The sequence below is a fragment of the Molossus molossus genome, unplaced genomic scaffold (assembly GCF_014108415.1).
Source record: "Molossus molossus isolate mMolMol1 unplaced genomic scaffold, mMolMol1.p scaffold_m16_p_10, whole genome shotgun sequence".
In the NCBI taxonomy this organism is placed as follows: domain Eukaryota; kingdom Metazoa; phylum Chordata; class Mammalia; order Chiroptera; family Molossidae; genus Molossus; species Molossus molossus.
This window is the reverse complement of record NW_023425345.1, coordinates 78,991,942-79,010,490: the sequence shown is the minus strand read 5'-3', so window position 1 is coordinate 79,010,490 and position 18,549 is coordinate 78,991,942. Positions and strand designations below refer to the sequence as shown.

Genomic DNA, 18,549 nt, shown 5'->3' with positions numbered 1-18,549 from the left:
CTCTTCTTTCTCTTTCTATCCTGCAATACCCATTCTCCACCTTCCACCCACCGGCACACAAATTAAAAAAAAAAAAAAATAGATACAAGGGTAGTTCAGGGGAGAGACAACTGTAGTTGTGTTCCCGAGTAAGAAGCCATTCCAGTTCTTTCCCCCCTTTTCTAAGCCCTGAAGTTCACATCGCCTGTACCTTCCCTGCCTGTTTCTGCTCAGACATTTCTCCTATCCCTCCCCTAGTATTTGGCTTCCTTTGTTAAAACTGATGAGACAGCTGCTATAAGGTGAATGGCTGGAGCTGAATAATGTGAGAGGGAATTAAAGAACATTAAGAAAGGTTCATTCCTATTTGACCACTGGACTGGTCCTCTGGATTTAATGATTGCTACAACACGAAAAGCCAACATTGAATGAATAATTGTTTCTGCTTCCCAGACCTTCAGTTAGGAAGCTCTGACATTTGAATCCAAAGATCAAAAGTATTATTTAAAACTGAAGAAGCAGGCTCCTACCTACCTAATGGCTTAGAAACCATAGTGGGGAATTCCAGAATCCTATAAGTAATGAGAAAGCCCTGCCTGTTGTGTCCCACCCCTGTCCTGTTGCACGCGTGCTCACCAGGATCCAATAAACTCAGCAGAATTCAGTGAGCGGAGCCATCAGCTTTGGGGCTATTTCAGGGGACAGGAGGTGGGGTGTGGGCAGAGTAGTATAGTTTCACTTCTCAAAGCAGGCAAGCCCTGGGAGGAGAGGAGAGAGTTGGTGAGGTAAGAGTGAGGAAGTAGTGATGGTACTCGGCAGTACCCATTCTCGGGTTACACAGTTTGAATAACTCCCCTGTGGAGGTAACTGGCTGTAGCTATTGCTGCCACAAATTACTTACTCATTCTTTTATTCAACTGACAAGCATCATGTGTCAGCACAGTTACTTCTCTGGTATCTATCTGCCTTTCCCTTGCACTTGTAAGCTCTGTGAGGCTGGGGACTCCTGTCCATCAATGTTTCCCCAGAGCCTAGCAAACTGTAGGTGCTGAAAAGTTGTTGAATTGAATTGAGAGAAACCCCGGCCTTCAGACACCTCATGGTCTGCTGACACAACCATCTTGGTGGGATTATGAGGCCCTTTCTGAAAACAATTCCCAGTACCCTCTCTGAAACATCCAGAAGCAAGGTGAGGGAAACCCACAAACCTTTGGACATCTCATCCCCACTATGTTAACTCATCTCACAGACCAAATATTCCTCCCACTCCAGACTTGTGGGACCAGTAAGTTCGCAAAGTTGTGTTCCTTTATACCCTTCCTGATTCACCTAATCGATCTTTTCTAGCTCCTAAAACTCTACGTTGTCTTGCTTTTGGTGGAATGAAAAAAATCCTGAGGATCTGCCCTTCTCAGTAAAGTTGGTTGAGTGATATCTCGTATCCCTTTAGGAATCTTCTTGCTGCCCCATAGGGTTGGGAAACTCCTCTCTGCCGTCTGGCAGACTGGAGCCTAGTTCATTATAAAACATTACAACTGTGCCACCTGTCGGAAATGTGAACAGTGGCTGCTTCAACCTCCACCTGTGAGCTGTGCCGGTGAGCAGCAGACATTTGGAGAAGGGAGGAGGTAAAAAAGGGAACAGAACCAGATTTCCAAATATGTACTACAAGAATTTATGGAAATAAGAGAACCTTTTCATTTTCTTTTTTTGGGAAGAAAACTAAATTTACCTTGGGAACGGAGGGAGTTTTATGAGGAAGAAGCCAAAGCAAATTTCCTTCACAGACTTCCTTTCCCACGCAGACTCCCACGTGGCGCTTACTGTGGCCCTTAAATCTGGAAAACCAAGGCAACCATTTTCTTAGCAACCAGGGAGCCAATCAGAAACCCAGCCAAAGCACCTTATCTAAAATAAAGCTGTCATCACCGGCACCATCCAGCTGGTTGGAAAAAGGGAAAGGAGACTAATTGAATTTCCATCTTGTTGGTGGTGAAATGTTGGGAAATTTTCTTTTATTCCATGAGTGATTTGGTTTTGTCAGAAGAATTGGGCAAAGGGGATGGGGTACAGTTATAGCCAACCATGTAGAACCAATACCAGGATCGTCATGCTGACAGGTTTGCAGAGTCGCACCTCTTAACATTCTCTCCTTGATCAAGGTCCTTGGACTTTTGGGACCCTAGCCATTGTACTTCCTACTCAGTTGAGAAGAGCTTTGTTACGTGGGGCCTTGCACCATGTGGTTGTGGCTGCCAGCTGACTGGCTCTCTGCCTTTAGCGTCTAATTGTCCTTTTTAATCTTTGCTTTGTGAACGACCGTAGAGATCATCTAGTCCAGTGATTCTCAGTCTGTGTTTGTCAGAGTCTAGGATTGGGGAGAAGTGCCTCAGGGAAGGAAGAAGTCAGTTGGACTGGCTCCAAGATCCTCTTCTCATCTCAAGTAGAGCAATTCCGGGTTATCTATTTTACATATTGGGGCTTACATAAAATCTTGTTTGGGAAAAAAAAAAAACAGGTTCTCCTTTTAAAAGAGATAGAAAGACAGACAGAAAGCGAGGATCAGACAAAAGAAGAAGAGGAAGAAAAAGGAAAGAAGAAAGAGACTGAGGGAAGGAGGAGGGAAGAAGATAAAGAGAGAAGGAAAGGATGGAAGTGGGAAAGAGTAAGAGAGAAGGAGAAAGGAAGACAGGGGAGATGAGAAAAGGGAAGGAAGGGAGAAGAGGAAAAAGGAATGTGCCTTTCAGTTCTAACTGAATTGTGAATTATAAACTCTGACTGATGCTTCTTTGGAAAACAGATACATTTCACACGGTGGCTAGGTTGATGATGCCGCTTCTGCTCTAAAGATAATGATAGCAAATATTTCTGTAGCACTTCGTATATGCTAGGGCAGTGATTCTCACTGGTGCGCAAGAAATCTTAAAACATTCAGTACCTGACTGTTTAGTCAAAGGCACCGACCACTTTTCTTTTCGTTTGTCATATTAAAAAAAATGGCAACAGCCTACACAATAGTAACTGTCTGATGTGAATAAATCAAAAGTATACATTTTTGTCAGATCAGCAAAAAAGATATTTTTTTGCTGTGCCACAGAATTTTAGCAATTAGTTTACGTGTGCCATGAGATGAAAAAGGTTGAAAATCCCTGTGCTAGAGTCGGCTGAGGCCCTTTATTTTAGCTCATTTAATTCTCACAGGAAATTGAAATCACTTGCTCAAGTTCCCACAGTTAGCAAGTGTCTGAGCTGGTATTTGCACCCAGGTATGTCTGGCTTCAAGTCTATGCTTTTGATGGCTTCTTTGTTAATAATTTAGTGATACAATGTATGATACAATACCATTTATTAAGGACTTACCTTGTACTGGGCCCTGTGAGGTCTGCTTTACATATATCAACTCATTTAATCTTTAATGAAATGGGTGAGGATTATAGGACTGACTTAGTTGTATAACCTTTAAAGTAAGTGCCATTTCAGATGGGGCAACTGAGGCAAAGAGGAGTCAATCCTTGCCTGAGATCACACAACTTGTGAGTGTTGAAGCCAGTTGAACCAGTGAAACTCCAGAGGCTAAGCTCCGAACTACTATGCTATGCTCCCAAGATGGACACATAGATTTTTGTTTATAACTAGATCATTATTAACAGGAAAGTAACCTGGTACTGCTCATGCCCCTTCTCTCCCTTTGAGAGAAGGAAAACTAGGAAAGTTCGCACTTTAGCCACTTTTGTTCGCATGTTAACAACAGCGATAATGCCCCCGTGCCAATGTGTAGCTATCTCCTTGTTTTCTTACTGTGACTGAGGGGCCATCTTTGTTCTTGACTCTCTGCAGAGCTGGAAGAGTCCCAGAGAAAGTGCCCACCATGCTGGTATAAGTTTGCCAATACTTTCCTCATCTGGGAGTGTCACCCTTACTGGATAAAACTGAAAGAGATTGTGAACTTGATTGTTATGGACCCTTTTGTGGACTTGGCCATCACCATCTGCATTGTCCTGAATACACTGTTTATGGCAATGGAGCACCATCCTATGACACCACAGTTTGAACACGTCTTGTCTGTGGGAAATCTGGTAAGATAGAGTGCTCTCTCCTGATTTTGTGATCTGAACATGTTTTGCCTGTAGGATGTGTTTTTCTGATACTAAAGCAGGAGTTTAGTTGAAAAGAAAGTAATAGTTAATTGGAAGTCAAATGCTTCCACATATGCCGTGGGCCCCAGCCGCTTCTGCTCACTGTTGTGATCCCTTGGCTGTCTCCTCTTTCTGCAGAACTTAGAAGACATCATTTAGGAGCTGTTGGCAGAAAACCAACCGTGGTGACAGAATGGGAGGCACGGTACAGGGTTGGTTTCAGCAGCCTGAGCCAAGGACTTCTGGATTTTTTTCTCATTCTGCTTCACATTGATTCCTGTACTGGTCCAGCAAATCACTTCCCCTTTCACCTCAGTGGCAACCACCACAAAATAGGGGGCTCTTTTAGTGCATTGAATGTGACTGTAGATTGGCCTGTGCTGTCATATTAATTATCCATATGGGGGCTATCTAGGGAAATTTTTAATTCCAGGCTGGTTTCCCCTCCAGTCCAACTTCTGGGCTGTCATCCAGTTTCTACCATTAGCCGATCGGTGCCAAATTTATTTTAATCTTAGCTTAAGTCCAATATTTCATTTATGTTATTAATTAGAAGATGAATATACACTTTTTTTTATATAAATTTTTTATTTATTTTTTGTTACAGATATTTTACCTTTTTTACCCCACTGGCACCCCCCTGCCCACCCCACCCCCACCCTGTCCCCAGCTTAGTTGTCCACGTCCATTGGTCATGCATACATGCATATAAGTTCTGTGGTTTATCTCTTCCCACCCCCTCCCACCCCCTCTTCTGAGGGATGTCAGTCTCTGCCCTACTCCCATGTTTCTGGGTCTACCGTATTCCTCAGACTGTTATGTTCATTATATTCCGTATATAAGTGAGATCATGTGGTATTTGTCTTTTTATGCTTGGCTTATTTCACTTAGGATAATACTTTCCAGGTCCCTCCATGTCGTCTCAAAGGATAAGAGATCTTTCTTTCTTACAGTTGCATAGTACTCCATTGTGTATATGTACCACAGTTTTTTATCCATTCGTCTACTGATGGACACTTGGGCTGTTTCCAGATATTAGATATTGTAAATAGTGCTGCTATGAACTTGGGGGTACATATATTCTTCCTGATTGGTGTTTCAGGTTTCTTAGGGTATATTCCTAGAAGTGGGATCACTGGGTCAAATGGAAGTTCAATTTTTAATTTTTTGAGGTAACACCATATTGTTTTCCATAGTGGCTGCACCAGTCTGCATTCCCACCAGTAGTGTATTAGAGTCCCCTTTTCTCCACATCCTCACCAACACTTGTTTGTTGATTTGTTGATGGTGGCCATTCTGACAGGTGTGAGGTGATACCTCATTGTTGTTTTAATTTACATCTCTCTGATGATTAGTGATGTTGACCATTTCTTCATATTTCTCTTGGCCATTTGTATGTCCTGTTTGGAGAGGTGTCTATTCAGCTCCTCTGCCCATTTTTTAATTGGGTTCTTTGTCTTCCTTTTGTTGAGTTGTATAAGCACTTTATATATATTGGAAATTAACCCCTTATCTGATACATCATTGGTAATGATGTTCTCCCATACAGTGGGTTGCCTTTCCATTTTGATGATTGTTTCTTTTGCTGTGCAGAAGCTTTTGAGTTTGATGTAGTCCCATGTGTTCATTTTCTCCTTTGTTTCTGTTGCCTTAGGTGATGTATCAGTGAAAATTCTGCTCCGTATGATGTTCGAAATTTTGTTGCCTACATTTTCTTCTAGAATTTTTATGGATTCATGGGTCACATTTAAGTCTTTTATCCATTTTGAGTTTATTTTTGTGTATGGTGTAAGTTGATGGTCTAGTTTCATTTTTTTGCATGTAGCTGTCCAATTTTCCCAATACCATTTATTAAAGAGGTTGTCTTTACTCCACTGTATGCTCTTGCCACCTTTGTCAAATATTAATTGAGCGTATTGCCTTGGGTCCATTTCTGGGTTCTCTATTCTGTTCCACTGGTCTATATGCCTGTTCTTGTGCCAGTACCAGGCTGTTTTGGTTACAGTCGCTTTGTAGTATAACCTGATATCTGGTATTGTGATCCCATCTACTTTGTTCTTCTTTTTCAAGATTGCTGTGGCTATTCGGGGTCTTTTTTGGTTCCATATGAGCTTTTGAAGTATTTGTTCTAGTTCTATGAAATATGTCGTTGGTATTTTGATGGGGATTGCATTGAATTTATAGATTGCTTTGGGTAGTATGGACATTTTAATGATGTTAATTCTTCCAATCCATGAACAGTATATGTGCTTCCACTTTTTTATATCTTCCTCTATTTCTTTTTTCAATGACCTGTAGTTTTCTGCAAATAGGTCCTTTACTTCTTTGGTTAAGTTTATTCCTAGGTATCTTAATTTTTTTGCTGCGATGGTAAATGGGATTTTTTTTCAGTTTCTCTTTCTGTGAGTTCATCATTGGTGTACAAGAATGCCGTCGATTTCTTGACGTTAATTTTGTATCCTGCTACTTTGCCAAATTCATTTATTAAGTCTAGTAGATTTTTGATGGAGTCTTTAGGGTTTTCTATGTATAATATCATGTCATCTGCAAATAATGACAGTTTCACTTCCTCCTTTCCAATTTGGATCCCTTTTATTTTTTCTTCATGTCTGATTGCTGTGGCTAAGACTTCCAGTACAATGTTAAATAAGAGTGGCGAAAGTGGACATCCCTGTCTTGTTCCTGTTCTTAATGGAAATGTTTTAGTTTCTGTCCATTGAGTATTATGTTGGCTGTAGGTCTTTCATATATGGCCTTTATTATGTCTAGATATGATCCCTCTATTCCTACATTGTTGAGTGTTTTTATCAGAAATGGATGCTGGATTTTGTCGAATGCTTTTTCAGCGTCTATTGATATGATCATGTGGTTTTTATTCTTCATTTTGTTTATGTGGTGTATCACGTTTATTGATTTGCGAATATTGTACCAGCCTTGCATCCCTGGAATGAATCCCACTTGGTCATGGTGAATAATTTTTTTGATGTATTTCTGGATCCGATTTGCTAATATTTTGTTCAGGATTTTGGCGTCTATGTTCATCAGGGATATTGGCCTGTAGTTTTCTTTCTTCTAAGTGTCTTTTTCTGGTTTTGGAATTAGAATTATGCTGGCCTCGTAGAACGTGTTTGGAAGTCTTCCTTCTTCTTGAATTTTTTGAAATAGTTTGAGGAGAATTGGTATTAGTTCTTTTTTGAATGTTCGGTAAAACTCCCCCGTGAAGCCATCTGGGTCCGGGCTTTTGTTTGCTGGGAGAGTCTTGATTACCTCTTCAATTTCCTTAGTTGTTATTGGTCTGTTCAAGTTTTCTATCTCTTCCGGGTCTAGTTTTGGGTGACTGTGTGTTTCTAGAAATTTGTCTATTTCGCTTAGATTGTCGAATTTGTTGCCATATAGTTGTTCATAGTAGTTGTTAACAATCTTTTGTATTTCCGTGGTGTTGGTTGTTACTTCTCCTCTTTCATTTCTGATTTTTGAATATACACTTTTTAAAAATAGGTTATGCAGTGTATTCTGAAGTCAAGTAGTTGTGATTTAGGGATTATCTGTTTTACTTCTTTGGTCCAAAAATCAGGAGTTGATTGAATTTTGATAGTAAAGAATGAGTTGGAAAAAATCCTCTAGGTCATCTGGGCCTCGTTATTCTTTAGGAGTTGCACTAGAGGCATGTCAGATCTAGTCACCATTTAATTTGAGCATAATCTCTGCCTGGTATTTGTTTTAATTCCCTCCCCTTCCTGCCTTCCTCACCCTCCCTCTTCCTCTCCCCTCACTTTCTTCCTTTCCTCTCCTTCTCCTTCCCTCCCTTCACCTCTCTCTCTGTCTCTCACTCTCTCTCTCTCTCTCACACACACACACACACACACATTTTTGCCTTGAGTTCTAATACATTATTAAAGTGTTATAATATTTTGAGTTCTAATTCTGAAAGCACCCGTGGCAAAAGGGACCCTGTGACTGGCTAGTCCTTGCAGCCCATTGTGTTCCCTTGTACACACCCAAGATGTGGTCTTCCCAGTCTCCATGTCTAGGTTAGCTCACGCTGTGTGGTGGACTCTCATGTGCAGCCTGATGAAGTACGCGTAGTCCTGAAATAGCTGTCCAGGAAACCGCTACCTGGCCGAAAGTTGCCTCAGGTGGGCTCGCTGAGTGACTGGCTGGCCCAGGGGCTTGGCGACCAAGCAGCGTTTTGAGCCACTCAACAATATCATATAGATACAAGCTTTATTTTATTAGCCATGGGTTAAGGAATATGACTTGATTGATTTTGTTGTTGCTGGTGGTGGTGGTGCTGTTTTCCCTATAGCATTTTCTTTTTCTCAAAGGCTTTACTTTTACCTGCATTTTACAGAACAAGTTCTCAATTTCCCAGGAATTTTTAAGACACCTTTTCACCTACCACCAGCTGAATTGCCCTGAAGCCAGCAAATAACTCTGTTTTTACCTTTCTTAAAAATCTACAGAATTGGGTTCCCACCTAAATTAGAGTTGTGAGCATTCAGAAGACTTTGCTCAGAACCATTGGTGAAAAAAGAGGAGAGAAGAGAGGTCGGTAGTAATATTCAGGGATTCCATGAGGCAAGCCAACCAGAACCAAGTTCTAAAATAAGAAGGCGGGGTGGGGGGTGTTCGAGGGGAAACTAAAGGTACAGTTAGCAACAGCAATGGAGAGCAGTGCGTGGTTCGGGATATTTTGGACTGGCTGATGGGTTGCATGTGAGGGTGAAGGGAAAAAAATGACGAATGTTGCCTAGATTTCAGGGAGTAGTAACTGAGGGGAAAACGGGCATAACTGAGGAAGGAGCAGGTTTTAAATCGAGAATTCTGTTTTAGACGTACTTAGAATGAGACGTCTATTCGCTGAGTGAAGGTGCCGAATAAGGCAGCTGGATGTGTGCTGGACCTCGGCAAAACTTGCATCATGAGTGTTTTCTGAATAATAACAGAAACTCAAAAATGTGCTTTTCTGCCATTCAACACAAGTGCTGAGTTTGGCAGAAAGAACACAGAATTAGAAGTCAGAAGATTGGGTTTTGGCTCCTGTTTGATATAGTTTAACCTTAAATAAGCTATTAATTTCTGTCCAGAAACGTTTTAGATTATAAAATGAGACTAACACCATATCATCCATCAGTGGTTGGGAGGATAAAATAAGAACTGATACCGAAGTTTTTGAAATAGTGAAATGAACTCTGTAAATCTTAGGAACTGTATTAGTGTAACTCAGTAGGAGAATTTTCAAAGTCGTGGAGATTTGGGTCGAGTCTTTGACAGAAACCTGAGAAAAAGAGGATGGAAAAAGGTGAGACTGACCTGCTTGTGAGATCGATTTACCTGATAGTTGGAATGAGAGGCTTCCCCATAGCTGGGACAGTAAGTTGTGCTTGTCCGTAGAGGTGCAGATAGGTGTTTCTGAGGGGAGATGAAAACAGTCTTCTGTAAATCTGTAATCCCTGCCTCTTCCACCCTCCCTACACGGAAAAGTCTAATAATAGAAGGAAACTTAAAGATAATTCAATCCAACCCCCTCGTTTTGTAAACGAAGCTGAAGCCCAGGGAGGCTATGTGATTTATACAACTTTTGTTTTGTTTAGTCATGATTCTTTTTTTGCTTTTTTTTTTTTTTGCAATCTATTGAACACAACAGTGGGTTTATAAGGTGTTTTTTTAAACAGTCATACCAAGAAGTTTTGAGTATAGTATTAAAAACTTTTGGGGAGGAGTAAGTTTCTGACACAGCGTATCGCCCCCAAATACATTAATGTAGTGTGTGCTTTTTATGAACACGCGCATTCTCCCACAGACCCTTGATGTAACTGTCACAGCTGGGAAATTGACCTGGGTACATTACGGCCATCTAATTCTCAGGCCCCTTCTAGTTTTGCCAATAATCTCAGTAATGTCCTTCATAACAAAAGGGTTCCATTTCAGAGTTATATTTTGCATTTGGTTGTCCACTCTCTTTAATCTTCCTTGGGAGAGCTCCAGAGTCTTCCTTTGACTTTAATGACCTTGACACTTTTGAGATAACAGGCCAGTTATTCTCAGTTTGGGTCTGTCTATTGCTTCCTCATGATTAGATTCAAGTTATGCCTTTGGCAGGAATGTCACACTACGGAGGCTGTCTTCTCATGGCATCTGCCAGGCGGCACACGTTTCCATTCTCCCCAGCATTGGCGATGTTGGTTACTTGGTTAAGGAGTTGCCTGCCAGCCTTCTCGCCTATAAAGTTATTGTTTTGCCGTTTATAATTAATACGTATTTGTGAGGAAAGTACTTTAAAACTATCTGAATTTTCTGTTCTTCATTAAATTTTTTATGTATTCCTTTATTTATAGCAACATGGACTCGTAGTTTTCAATTTTATCCAGTGGGTTGCAGCCCATTACTATCATTTACTTCAATGTTTAAAGCACTCCAGATTTGGCCAACAGGAGTCCCTGGAGGCTGGTTTCTGGGTCCTTTCATCATGTCCTCATTACTTCCTTGTTTTGGGGTATCACAAGATATTCCAAGCTAATTTTATATTTTTCCTGCCTCAGGCCCAGAATCAGCTATTTCTCAAGGAGCCCTAGTTTAGGGGAAATGATACTTAGAAGTGAGGATCTAGTGGAGCAGTGTGCAGGCCTAGGCCCTGCCCATGCAGGCTAGCTGTTGACATCAAGGTAACTGTATACACTGAAGACCTTGTGTGCATGCTGTCACTTCCAGTTCCAACCCAGCTCAACAGGATTCGTTCTGGTTTTCCCCTTTCTGTGTTTGTAACTCCTTATCCAACAAAAAGAAACTTGGTTGCCACTGTCTTTAATATGTGAACTTATTTGGTCAAAAAGCCACTGTTACCTCTAACAGCATGGATGCCCTCCTCACACTGTTCAGGCTGACTCCCTATGCTGTGCTCTCCCGCTTCCACACCAGTGTCCTCCATGTGGGCCCCTCCTCATACTCCTCAGGCTCTGACACCCCAGGCCAGGCCACCCCACACATTCTTGTTTCCTTTACCCCAGTTGGACTTACATACTTCACAGTGGGTCTTCCCTTACATGGACCCCTCTTCACTCTACACCAGGCTTTCCCCACGTGGAAGCTCTCCATGCTGCTTAGACTCTGATAGCCTGTGCTAGATAACCAGCCAGCACCGATACCCTCATCCCAATCACTCTCAGACTTGTATTAAACTGTCCCCCAAAGTGGACACCCCTCTTAGGCTCTTACTGCCGACTTGGGGATACTCCCCTGCACAGATGCCCTGCTTGGGCTCCAGCACCTGGCACCTGGCTTCCCTCCATGTGGACGCCCACCCAAGGGATTTAGGACTGAATCATTTGAGGGGTTGGGGATATGGAAGAAGGGCAAAGGCTTAACCTGACATATAAGTTTAATTTCTGAGATTCTACCCCAGAAAGGGAAAAACAGAAAGTATTGTCCTTCTTTACCAAATACACATTAATATTATCATTTCTTACAGATTGACCACAGCTTAACGAGATTTTCAACCAAAAGGAATACTTTTTATATTTTAATTTTTCTTTCATCTGTGTCCTTGTAGCCCCTTATGCATACCTCTTTTAAAATAATTCTTACATGATATTTTAGTTTTTGTGTCTCCTCTTGGTTTGACAGCTAACCATTCCAATTTGCACAGGCCTTAGGAGGCTCCTGGGTTCTGGAACTTTTCATTTTAAAGTGGGACAGTCTTAGGCAAACTGGTACAAGTTGATCTCCCTAACTGGGCACCCAGGATACAGGACTTTCCGTGTTAAGAAAGTCTCAGGCAAACCAGGATGAGTATGGTTATATGTTGTTCTGTCATTGTCTCCATTGTGGTACACGTAAAGCTTTTATCAAGTTGAATTTCATTAGCTTTGGAGAAGATCCAGTGCAGAACAGGGGCTCATCAGTCCCCTTCGGAGAGTAGGCAAGAGCATGCAAACCCCACCACTGCCAGGCGAGCCTGAAGTTTGTTCACAGACACAGTTATGGCAAAAGGAGCTGTGCTGCTTCTCCCTCACCTTCCCAAGCCCAGGGTGACCCCCAAATGCAGTGCCTCAGTCTTAGGACATTGTAGGCCTTGGAGACCTGGCGTTACAATTTCTCAGGCCTAGGCCCTGGAGCTTGTTCAAACTAGAAAGATATGCCAACTCTGAATTCAGAATATTCTCAGAACATCCGTTCTCAATCTGTTTGGTCTTAGGACACCTTTATACTCTTAAAAAGAGCTAAAAAGCTTTTGTTTATGAAAGTTATACCTATTGCTATTTACCATATTTGAAATTAAAACCAAGAAGCCCTGGCCGGTTTTGCTCAGAGATTAGAGCGTTGGCCTGCGGTCCAGAGACCCGGGTTTGGGCACGTACCAAGGGCACGTACCTCGGTTGCAGTTTGTCTTGACCCTGGTTGGGGTCGTATGGGAGGTAGCCACTCAATGTGTCTCTTTCACCTCGATGTTTCTCTCTCTCTCTTCCTCTCTCTCCCTCCCGCTCTATCTGAACAAAAAATGGAAAAATGTCCTTGAGTAAGGATAAAAAAAATCTTATTTATTTGTTTGTTTGTTTATTATTTTTAATCCTCACCTGAAGATATTTTTCCATCAATTTCAGATCGAGTGGGAGGGAGGGAGGGAGGGAAAGAGAGAAAGACAAAGAAACATCGATTCAAAAGAGACACATCAATTGGCTGCCTCCCACATGTCCCCAACCAGGGCCAAGATCGAACTGCAATCGAGGTACATGCCCTTGGCCAGAATTGAACTTGCAACCCTTTGGTCCACGGGCTGACGCTCCATCCAGGGATCGTCAGTTATACCTCAAGAACTCTGCATTAGAGCATACATTCCTAGATGAATATCTGATGACATTCTCAAGAGTGACATTTATGTAGAGTTGTTGATACATTGCTTGTAATTTTTTTTTATCCTCTTCAAGAAGCAGATCTCAGTGCAAATAAGAATGGCATAATAGGCATAACCATAAATCTACTCTTTTCTGTTTAAAAAAAAAGGTAATTTCTTCATACAACCAATAGTTACAAATTTATTTTCACCCAAATCCCAAATGATGGCAGCACACTATGTGTTAAAACACCATGGTTGCTGACGTGTCATAGGCATTTCTACTGGGCGCCTGGTGGCCTTTTATCCCACTGAGAGGCAGCATCATATAACTGCGCCATGGTTGATTTTCTCTTAGGAATCAAGTTCCCACAGTATAGATATTCCATTAGTCAATCAACCAATGCTTATTATTGAGCAAATTCAGCCTGTACTTAGTGTGCATTAAGCAGGCTAACATGACTATGTAGATGGGTTTACACTGTGGGTAAAATGTATGTCAGGAATTGATTAGCTGCCATTACTTTCCCTGACCTCAATCAGTGGTATGTTTTATCTGTAGATACTTAGATTGCCCTATGAACTTTTATTTTACTTAACTGGGTTTCTTCAGGGAATATTTTCTTTCCATTTTAGAATACTGCATCTTCAACTTAGAAAAAGGGGCAACCACAGAAAAGTATATGGACACCACAAACTGGCAGCCCACTTATTCATTTTGATGTTTATCCTTCAAGTCATTCTGTTTTGTTATTTCTATACATCAGTTCAGTATATTTCCAAACAATATCTGTAATCTAAGTACTTTTTACTGTTTTTTAAATATGTTTTTATTGATTTTTTTAGAAAGAGAGGAAGGGAAAGAGAGAGAGAAACATCAACCGGCTGCCTCCTACATGCCTTCTACTGGGGATCAAGCCCACAACGCAGGAATGTGCCCAGACTGGGAATCAAACCCAGACCTCTCAGTCCATGGGACAACACTCAATCCACTGAACCACACCAGCTGGGCCTTTTCACTATTTTTAATTCTCTCCTCAGACCATATCTTCAAAGTTTTTCTTAAACTCCTTCATGTGTAAATTTGGTAACCAGGTGGTTACAAGTACTAATTTATTATGAGTTTTAAATCTATTGCATATAAAGTCCTCTCTTCTAAAAACATAATATTCAGCAAGAGTCTGACATTATATGGTTGCTTAGAATGAGGGAATTGGCTTGTTCATGGCATTTTACTTTCGTACTGCATGTTATATGACTAAGCCAGTGGGATACAGAAGGCATTAGGAAATACAAGGCGCTTTGTCAGGCAGAAGAGTAGGAGACAGGTAACGGAGCGAAGAAGACATTCTTGTACTCTATAAGTTTCAGATCTACATTAACTGTTACTTCATTGATGATCATATTGAAATCATCAAAAGGAAGCACCACAGTCTCCAACAGTAAGAAATTTCTTTGACGATATGTCACCCAGTGGAATTTTATACAGCAGTAAAAGTGAGAATTGGGAAGACTGTGTAGCAACATGAATTAAGTTATGACAAGTGAAAGATAAGACCCAAGATACTATGTGTTCTATGACTTTACAACTTTGTCAAAATGTATACACATTTGAAAAAAGCAGAACGAGAATATATAAAAATAATAGCTGTGTGCAAGGTGGTACTATGGATGTTTTTTTCTATATTTTTTACACTTTTAGGAATCTTATATTGCTTTGCTATTTAAAATATAGTAAACCCTGTAGCATATGTTTAAGTTTGATAAGACACATAATATCAAATCAGAATTAATGCCATATTTTTCTAATATAATTATAATACATTGAGCGATTTTTTTTTTTTTTTTTTTTTTAGGCAAATATCCCAAGCATACATACTCAAATTACTGCTGACCTCTTAGGAGGAGTCACCTGTGTGGTATTCCCATTGCTTAGAATAATTTTTCAACCACACTCAAACAATGTGATTTGGGTGGTTCTAGCAACAAAGATGGAAACATTGGGGCTGAGTACTTCATTCAAGAGGAAAATAAGGCCCTGGCTGGGCAGCTCAGTTGGTTAGAGCATCATCCCGATACACCAAGGTTATGGGTTCAATCCTCAGTTAGGGCACATACAAGAAGCAACAAGTGAATGCATAAATAAGTGGAACAACAAAATCGATGTCTCTATCTATCTATCTATCTATCTATCTTTCTCTCTATATATATATATATTTATCTATCTCATTCACTCTTCCTCTCTCTAAAAATAAATAAATAAAAATATATTTTTAAAAAGAGAGAGAAAAGTAAGACTTTCCTGCGTTATGTGGAGCAGTCATGGGACATCCAGGTATTGATGTCCTCAGATATAGAATTTAACCAAGGCTGGCTCTTGAGGTTTCTTGGACATTCAAAGATGATGATAAAGGCATTCTTCTATTATTTCTTTTTTTTTTTTTAACCCCTGCATTCTCCCCTTCAGGTTTTCACTGGGATTTTCACAGCGGAAATGTTCCTGAAGCTCATAGCCATGGATCCCTACTATTATTTCCAAGAAGGTTGGAACATTTTTGACGGATTTATTGTCTCCCTCAGTTTAATGGAACTGAGTCTAGCAGATGTGGAGGGGCTTTCGGTGCTGCGATCTTTCCGATTGGTATTCCATATTTCTCCAATTTCTTTTTACATTTCCTAACTTGCAGCTACTAGAAAGAGTTTTGCATACATTAATATGATTTTTAAAAATCCTTAGCTATATTCTACTCCCAATTCCAATTGGCTGTTTATTGGCTTAGCTACTAAAATCTTGAAAACTTTCCTGCTAAACACCTAATATAGAAGTTAGTTTTTAAAATCAATCAACAAACAGACATCAATTTTAGGAAGTTCCTCATGAAATAAAGATTAATCTGGAAAATGAAGGATGACTTCCAAGGACTATTCAGAAGTCTAATTCGGATTTGCCTGTGAACCTATTTCTTTATCCAAACATCTCCTTCAAATGGCAAAAATTCCTTCTTATTCAAAGATGGCTCTCCTCATTTCTTCTATTTTGGTGATTTCTTCCAGAAAATGAAAATAAAATAATATTTTAAGAATATTATATTGAAAGTAGCTGTTGAACATTGACTTTGTTTTCCATATCATTAGCTAAGAAGGATTTTTAAAATTAATGTATTTGAGGAAGTTAATGTGTAATAACTAAAATGATTCTGAAAGAATAGTTAACAGTATCTTCAAACTAGCTTCCCAGAAGCATAAGCCTAAGTGATGTGCTAATTATGTCCCTTGAGAAGCTGAATGTATTTCATTCAGACAGAGCATCAGAACTAGTTTAGGTTTTTCTCTCCCTGTTGGGAAGATACCTATGCACTTGCAACTTAAAGAATTTCAGGGGTTTTTTCATCAGGATATTCAGTGTATCTAAGTAAGAGAATTGGAATACAGTAAAAATATTTGTAAAACAGAGACCTCATTCAGTCCAAGTCACAAATTTAACATCTGCCAAGTTTCTGGAACCCCTGCTTACTAGTCTTTGGTTAGGATCCAACCCACAGTAGACTTTTTTGAGAACAGCTCTTATTTAGAAAATGAGAAGAAGAATTAAGAGATAGAAGCCTTGGCACTAATATTCTTAATAATTTAAAAGCCAATCAAAAGGAAAAAATATGAGTGACCCAGATATACACACAGAACAACACCTGGCAAATCTTGAACTCTCAGAGAAGACTAAAGTTTTCAATAAGAAGAAAAATATTCAAATCAATGCTGTTGCTTCTACCAGAACTCCTATTACATTATCTGTTAGTCGTTAACTTATGACATCTAATGATATTCTCATTATCATTCCATTTCTAGGCTTTATGCATTCTCAGACTGTTAGCCAAGACCTTATAATCTGTTCATATGAATGAATATAGAATATAGAAATTTCATGATTGACAGATACTAGAAGTTCTGTCCTCTGAATTATTATCAATACAGGGTGGGGCGGTTGTGAGTATGCAAAACACAGTGTATTTTTGCATTATTATTTAGAAGTTTTCAACACTTTTTTAAGGAGACAGATGATTCATTGTCACTGTCCTTACCGTACTGAACTTTTGGTTCCCCACAAATCACATTTTCCTTCATATGTCCCTTGAGAAGTTGAGGGAAAATGAACAGGAAAAAATATGTTCGTGTATGGCTTTTTTAAAAAGTAGATTGACCCAGACTAATACAGGGGACTAAAGCTAGTATTGGTTATTTCGAGTTCTAAGTCTCTCACTTACCGTGAAATTAATCAGTTTTCCCTTATTTGTGCCTCAGTTTCTCTCATTTTAGTGTAAGACTGTTAGAAAGTTCTAAGAATTTTCCAAGGGTGCTCAATAAATTTAAGTTGACCTTATTAATTCTGTATGCTTCTATTTTAGCCATGTGGTAAGAAAATGGATGGAGTATCATTTGGTTTTGTTTATTTGTTTTTTTCCCCTTAGCTCCGAGTCTTCAAATTGGCCAAATCCTGGCCTACCCTGAACATGCTGATTAAGATTATTGGAAATTCAGTGGGTGCCCTGGGCAACCTGACCCTGGTGCTGGCCATTATTGTCTTCATCTTTGCTGTGGTGGGAATGCAACTCTTTGGAAAGAGCTACAAAGAGTGTGTCTGCAAGATCAACCAGGACTGTGAACTCCCTCGCTGGCACATGCATGACTTTTTTCATTCCTTCCTCATTGTCTTCCGAGTGTTGTGCGGGGAGTGGATCGAGACCATGTGGGACTGCATGGAGGTGGCAGGCCAGGCCATGTGCCTCATCGTCTTCATGATGGTCATGGTCATTGGCAACTTGGTGGTTAGTACTAACTTGTACATCTTTTTGTTCTTTGCCCTGAACATCTTACCCTTGGCCTAGAAGCCAAATCTGCTTAGTCCTTCTACTGTCTGTGTTCGTTTTTATTCTCTCTTGGCCCAGGAACCCTCAGGTACAATGAAGGAAAGGAGACTATTTGCAGAGGCCTACTGAGTCATAAGCCCCACAACCTGCCAAAACTTTTTTTATTTTTTTATTGATTTTAGAGCGAGAGGAAGGGAAAGGGAGAGAGAGAAACATCCATGAGAGAGAACATCGATTGGCCCCCTCTTGCATGTTCCCCACTGGAGATTGGCCCACAGCCTGGGCATGTGCCCTGACCAGGAATTGGACCGGTGACCTCTTGGTGCATGGGTTTGATGCTCAACCACTGAGCCACACCAGCCGGGCTGCCAAAACTTTTTCATAGTTATGGAAACAAACTCAAAAAAGTGGCTTTTCTTAAAGCCATGTAAGTAATAAATGGCAGGGCTTGTATTAGATCCTAGACATCAAACTCTATACACTTTCTATTACTAAAGTTTCCTTCTTCTAAACGAGAATTTCTCAACTTTAACACTATTGACATTTTTGGCTAGGTAATTCTTTGTTGTGGGACTGTCCTATGCATTGTAGGATATTTAGCAGCATTCCTGGCCTCTATCCTTCACTCGCCAATAATGACCCCCACCCCGTGTTGTGACAACCAAAAATGTTTCCAGACATTGCCAACTGTTTCCTAGTTGGCAAAATTGCCCTCCATTGAGAACCACTGACCTAAACCATC

At 40.3% G+C, this 18,549-nt stretch overlaps 1 protein-coding gene across 5 annotated transcripts in view; it reads left to right on the top strand.

The window, feature by feature from the left end:
• The window catches only part of SCN8A (sodium voltage-gated channel alpha subunit 8), a 184,698-nt gene that overhangs the window by 128,841 nt on the left and 37,308 nt on the right, over nucleotides 1-18,549 (top strand). For all 5 annotated transcript variants that reach the window (XM_036252944.1, XM_036252942.1, XM_036252945.1 and 2 more), the window contains exons 14-16: nucleotides 3,817-4,055; nucleotides 15,413-15,586; nucleotides 17,409-17,765. In XM_036252944.1, coding sequence (XP_036108837.1) covers nucleotides 3,817-4,055; nucleotides 15,413-15,586; nucleotides 17,409-17,765 — 770 coding nt within the window. The remainder of the gene's footprint in view (nucleotides 1-3,816; nucleotides 4,056-15,412; nucleotides 15,587-17,408; nucleotides 17,766-18,549) is intronic.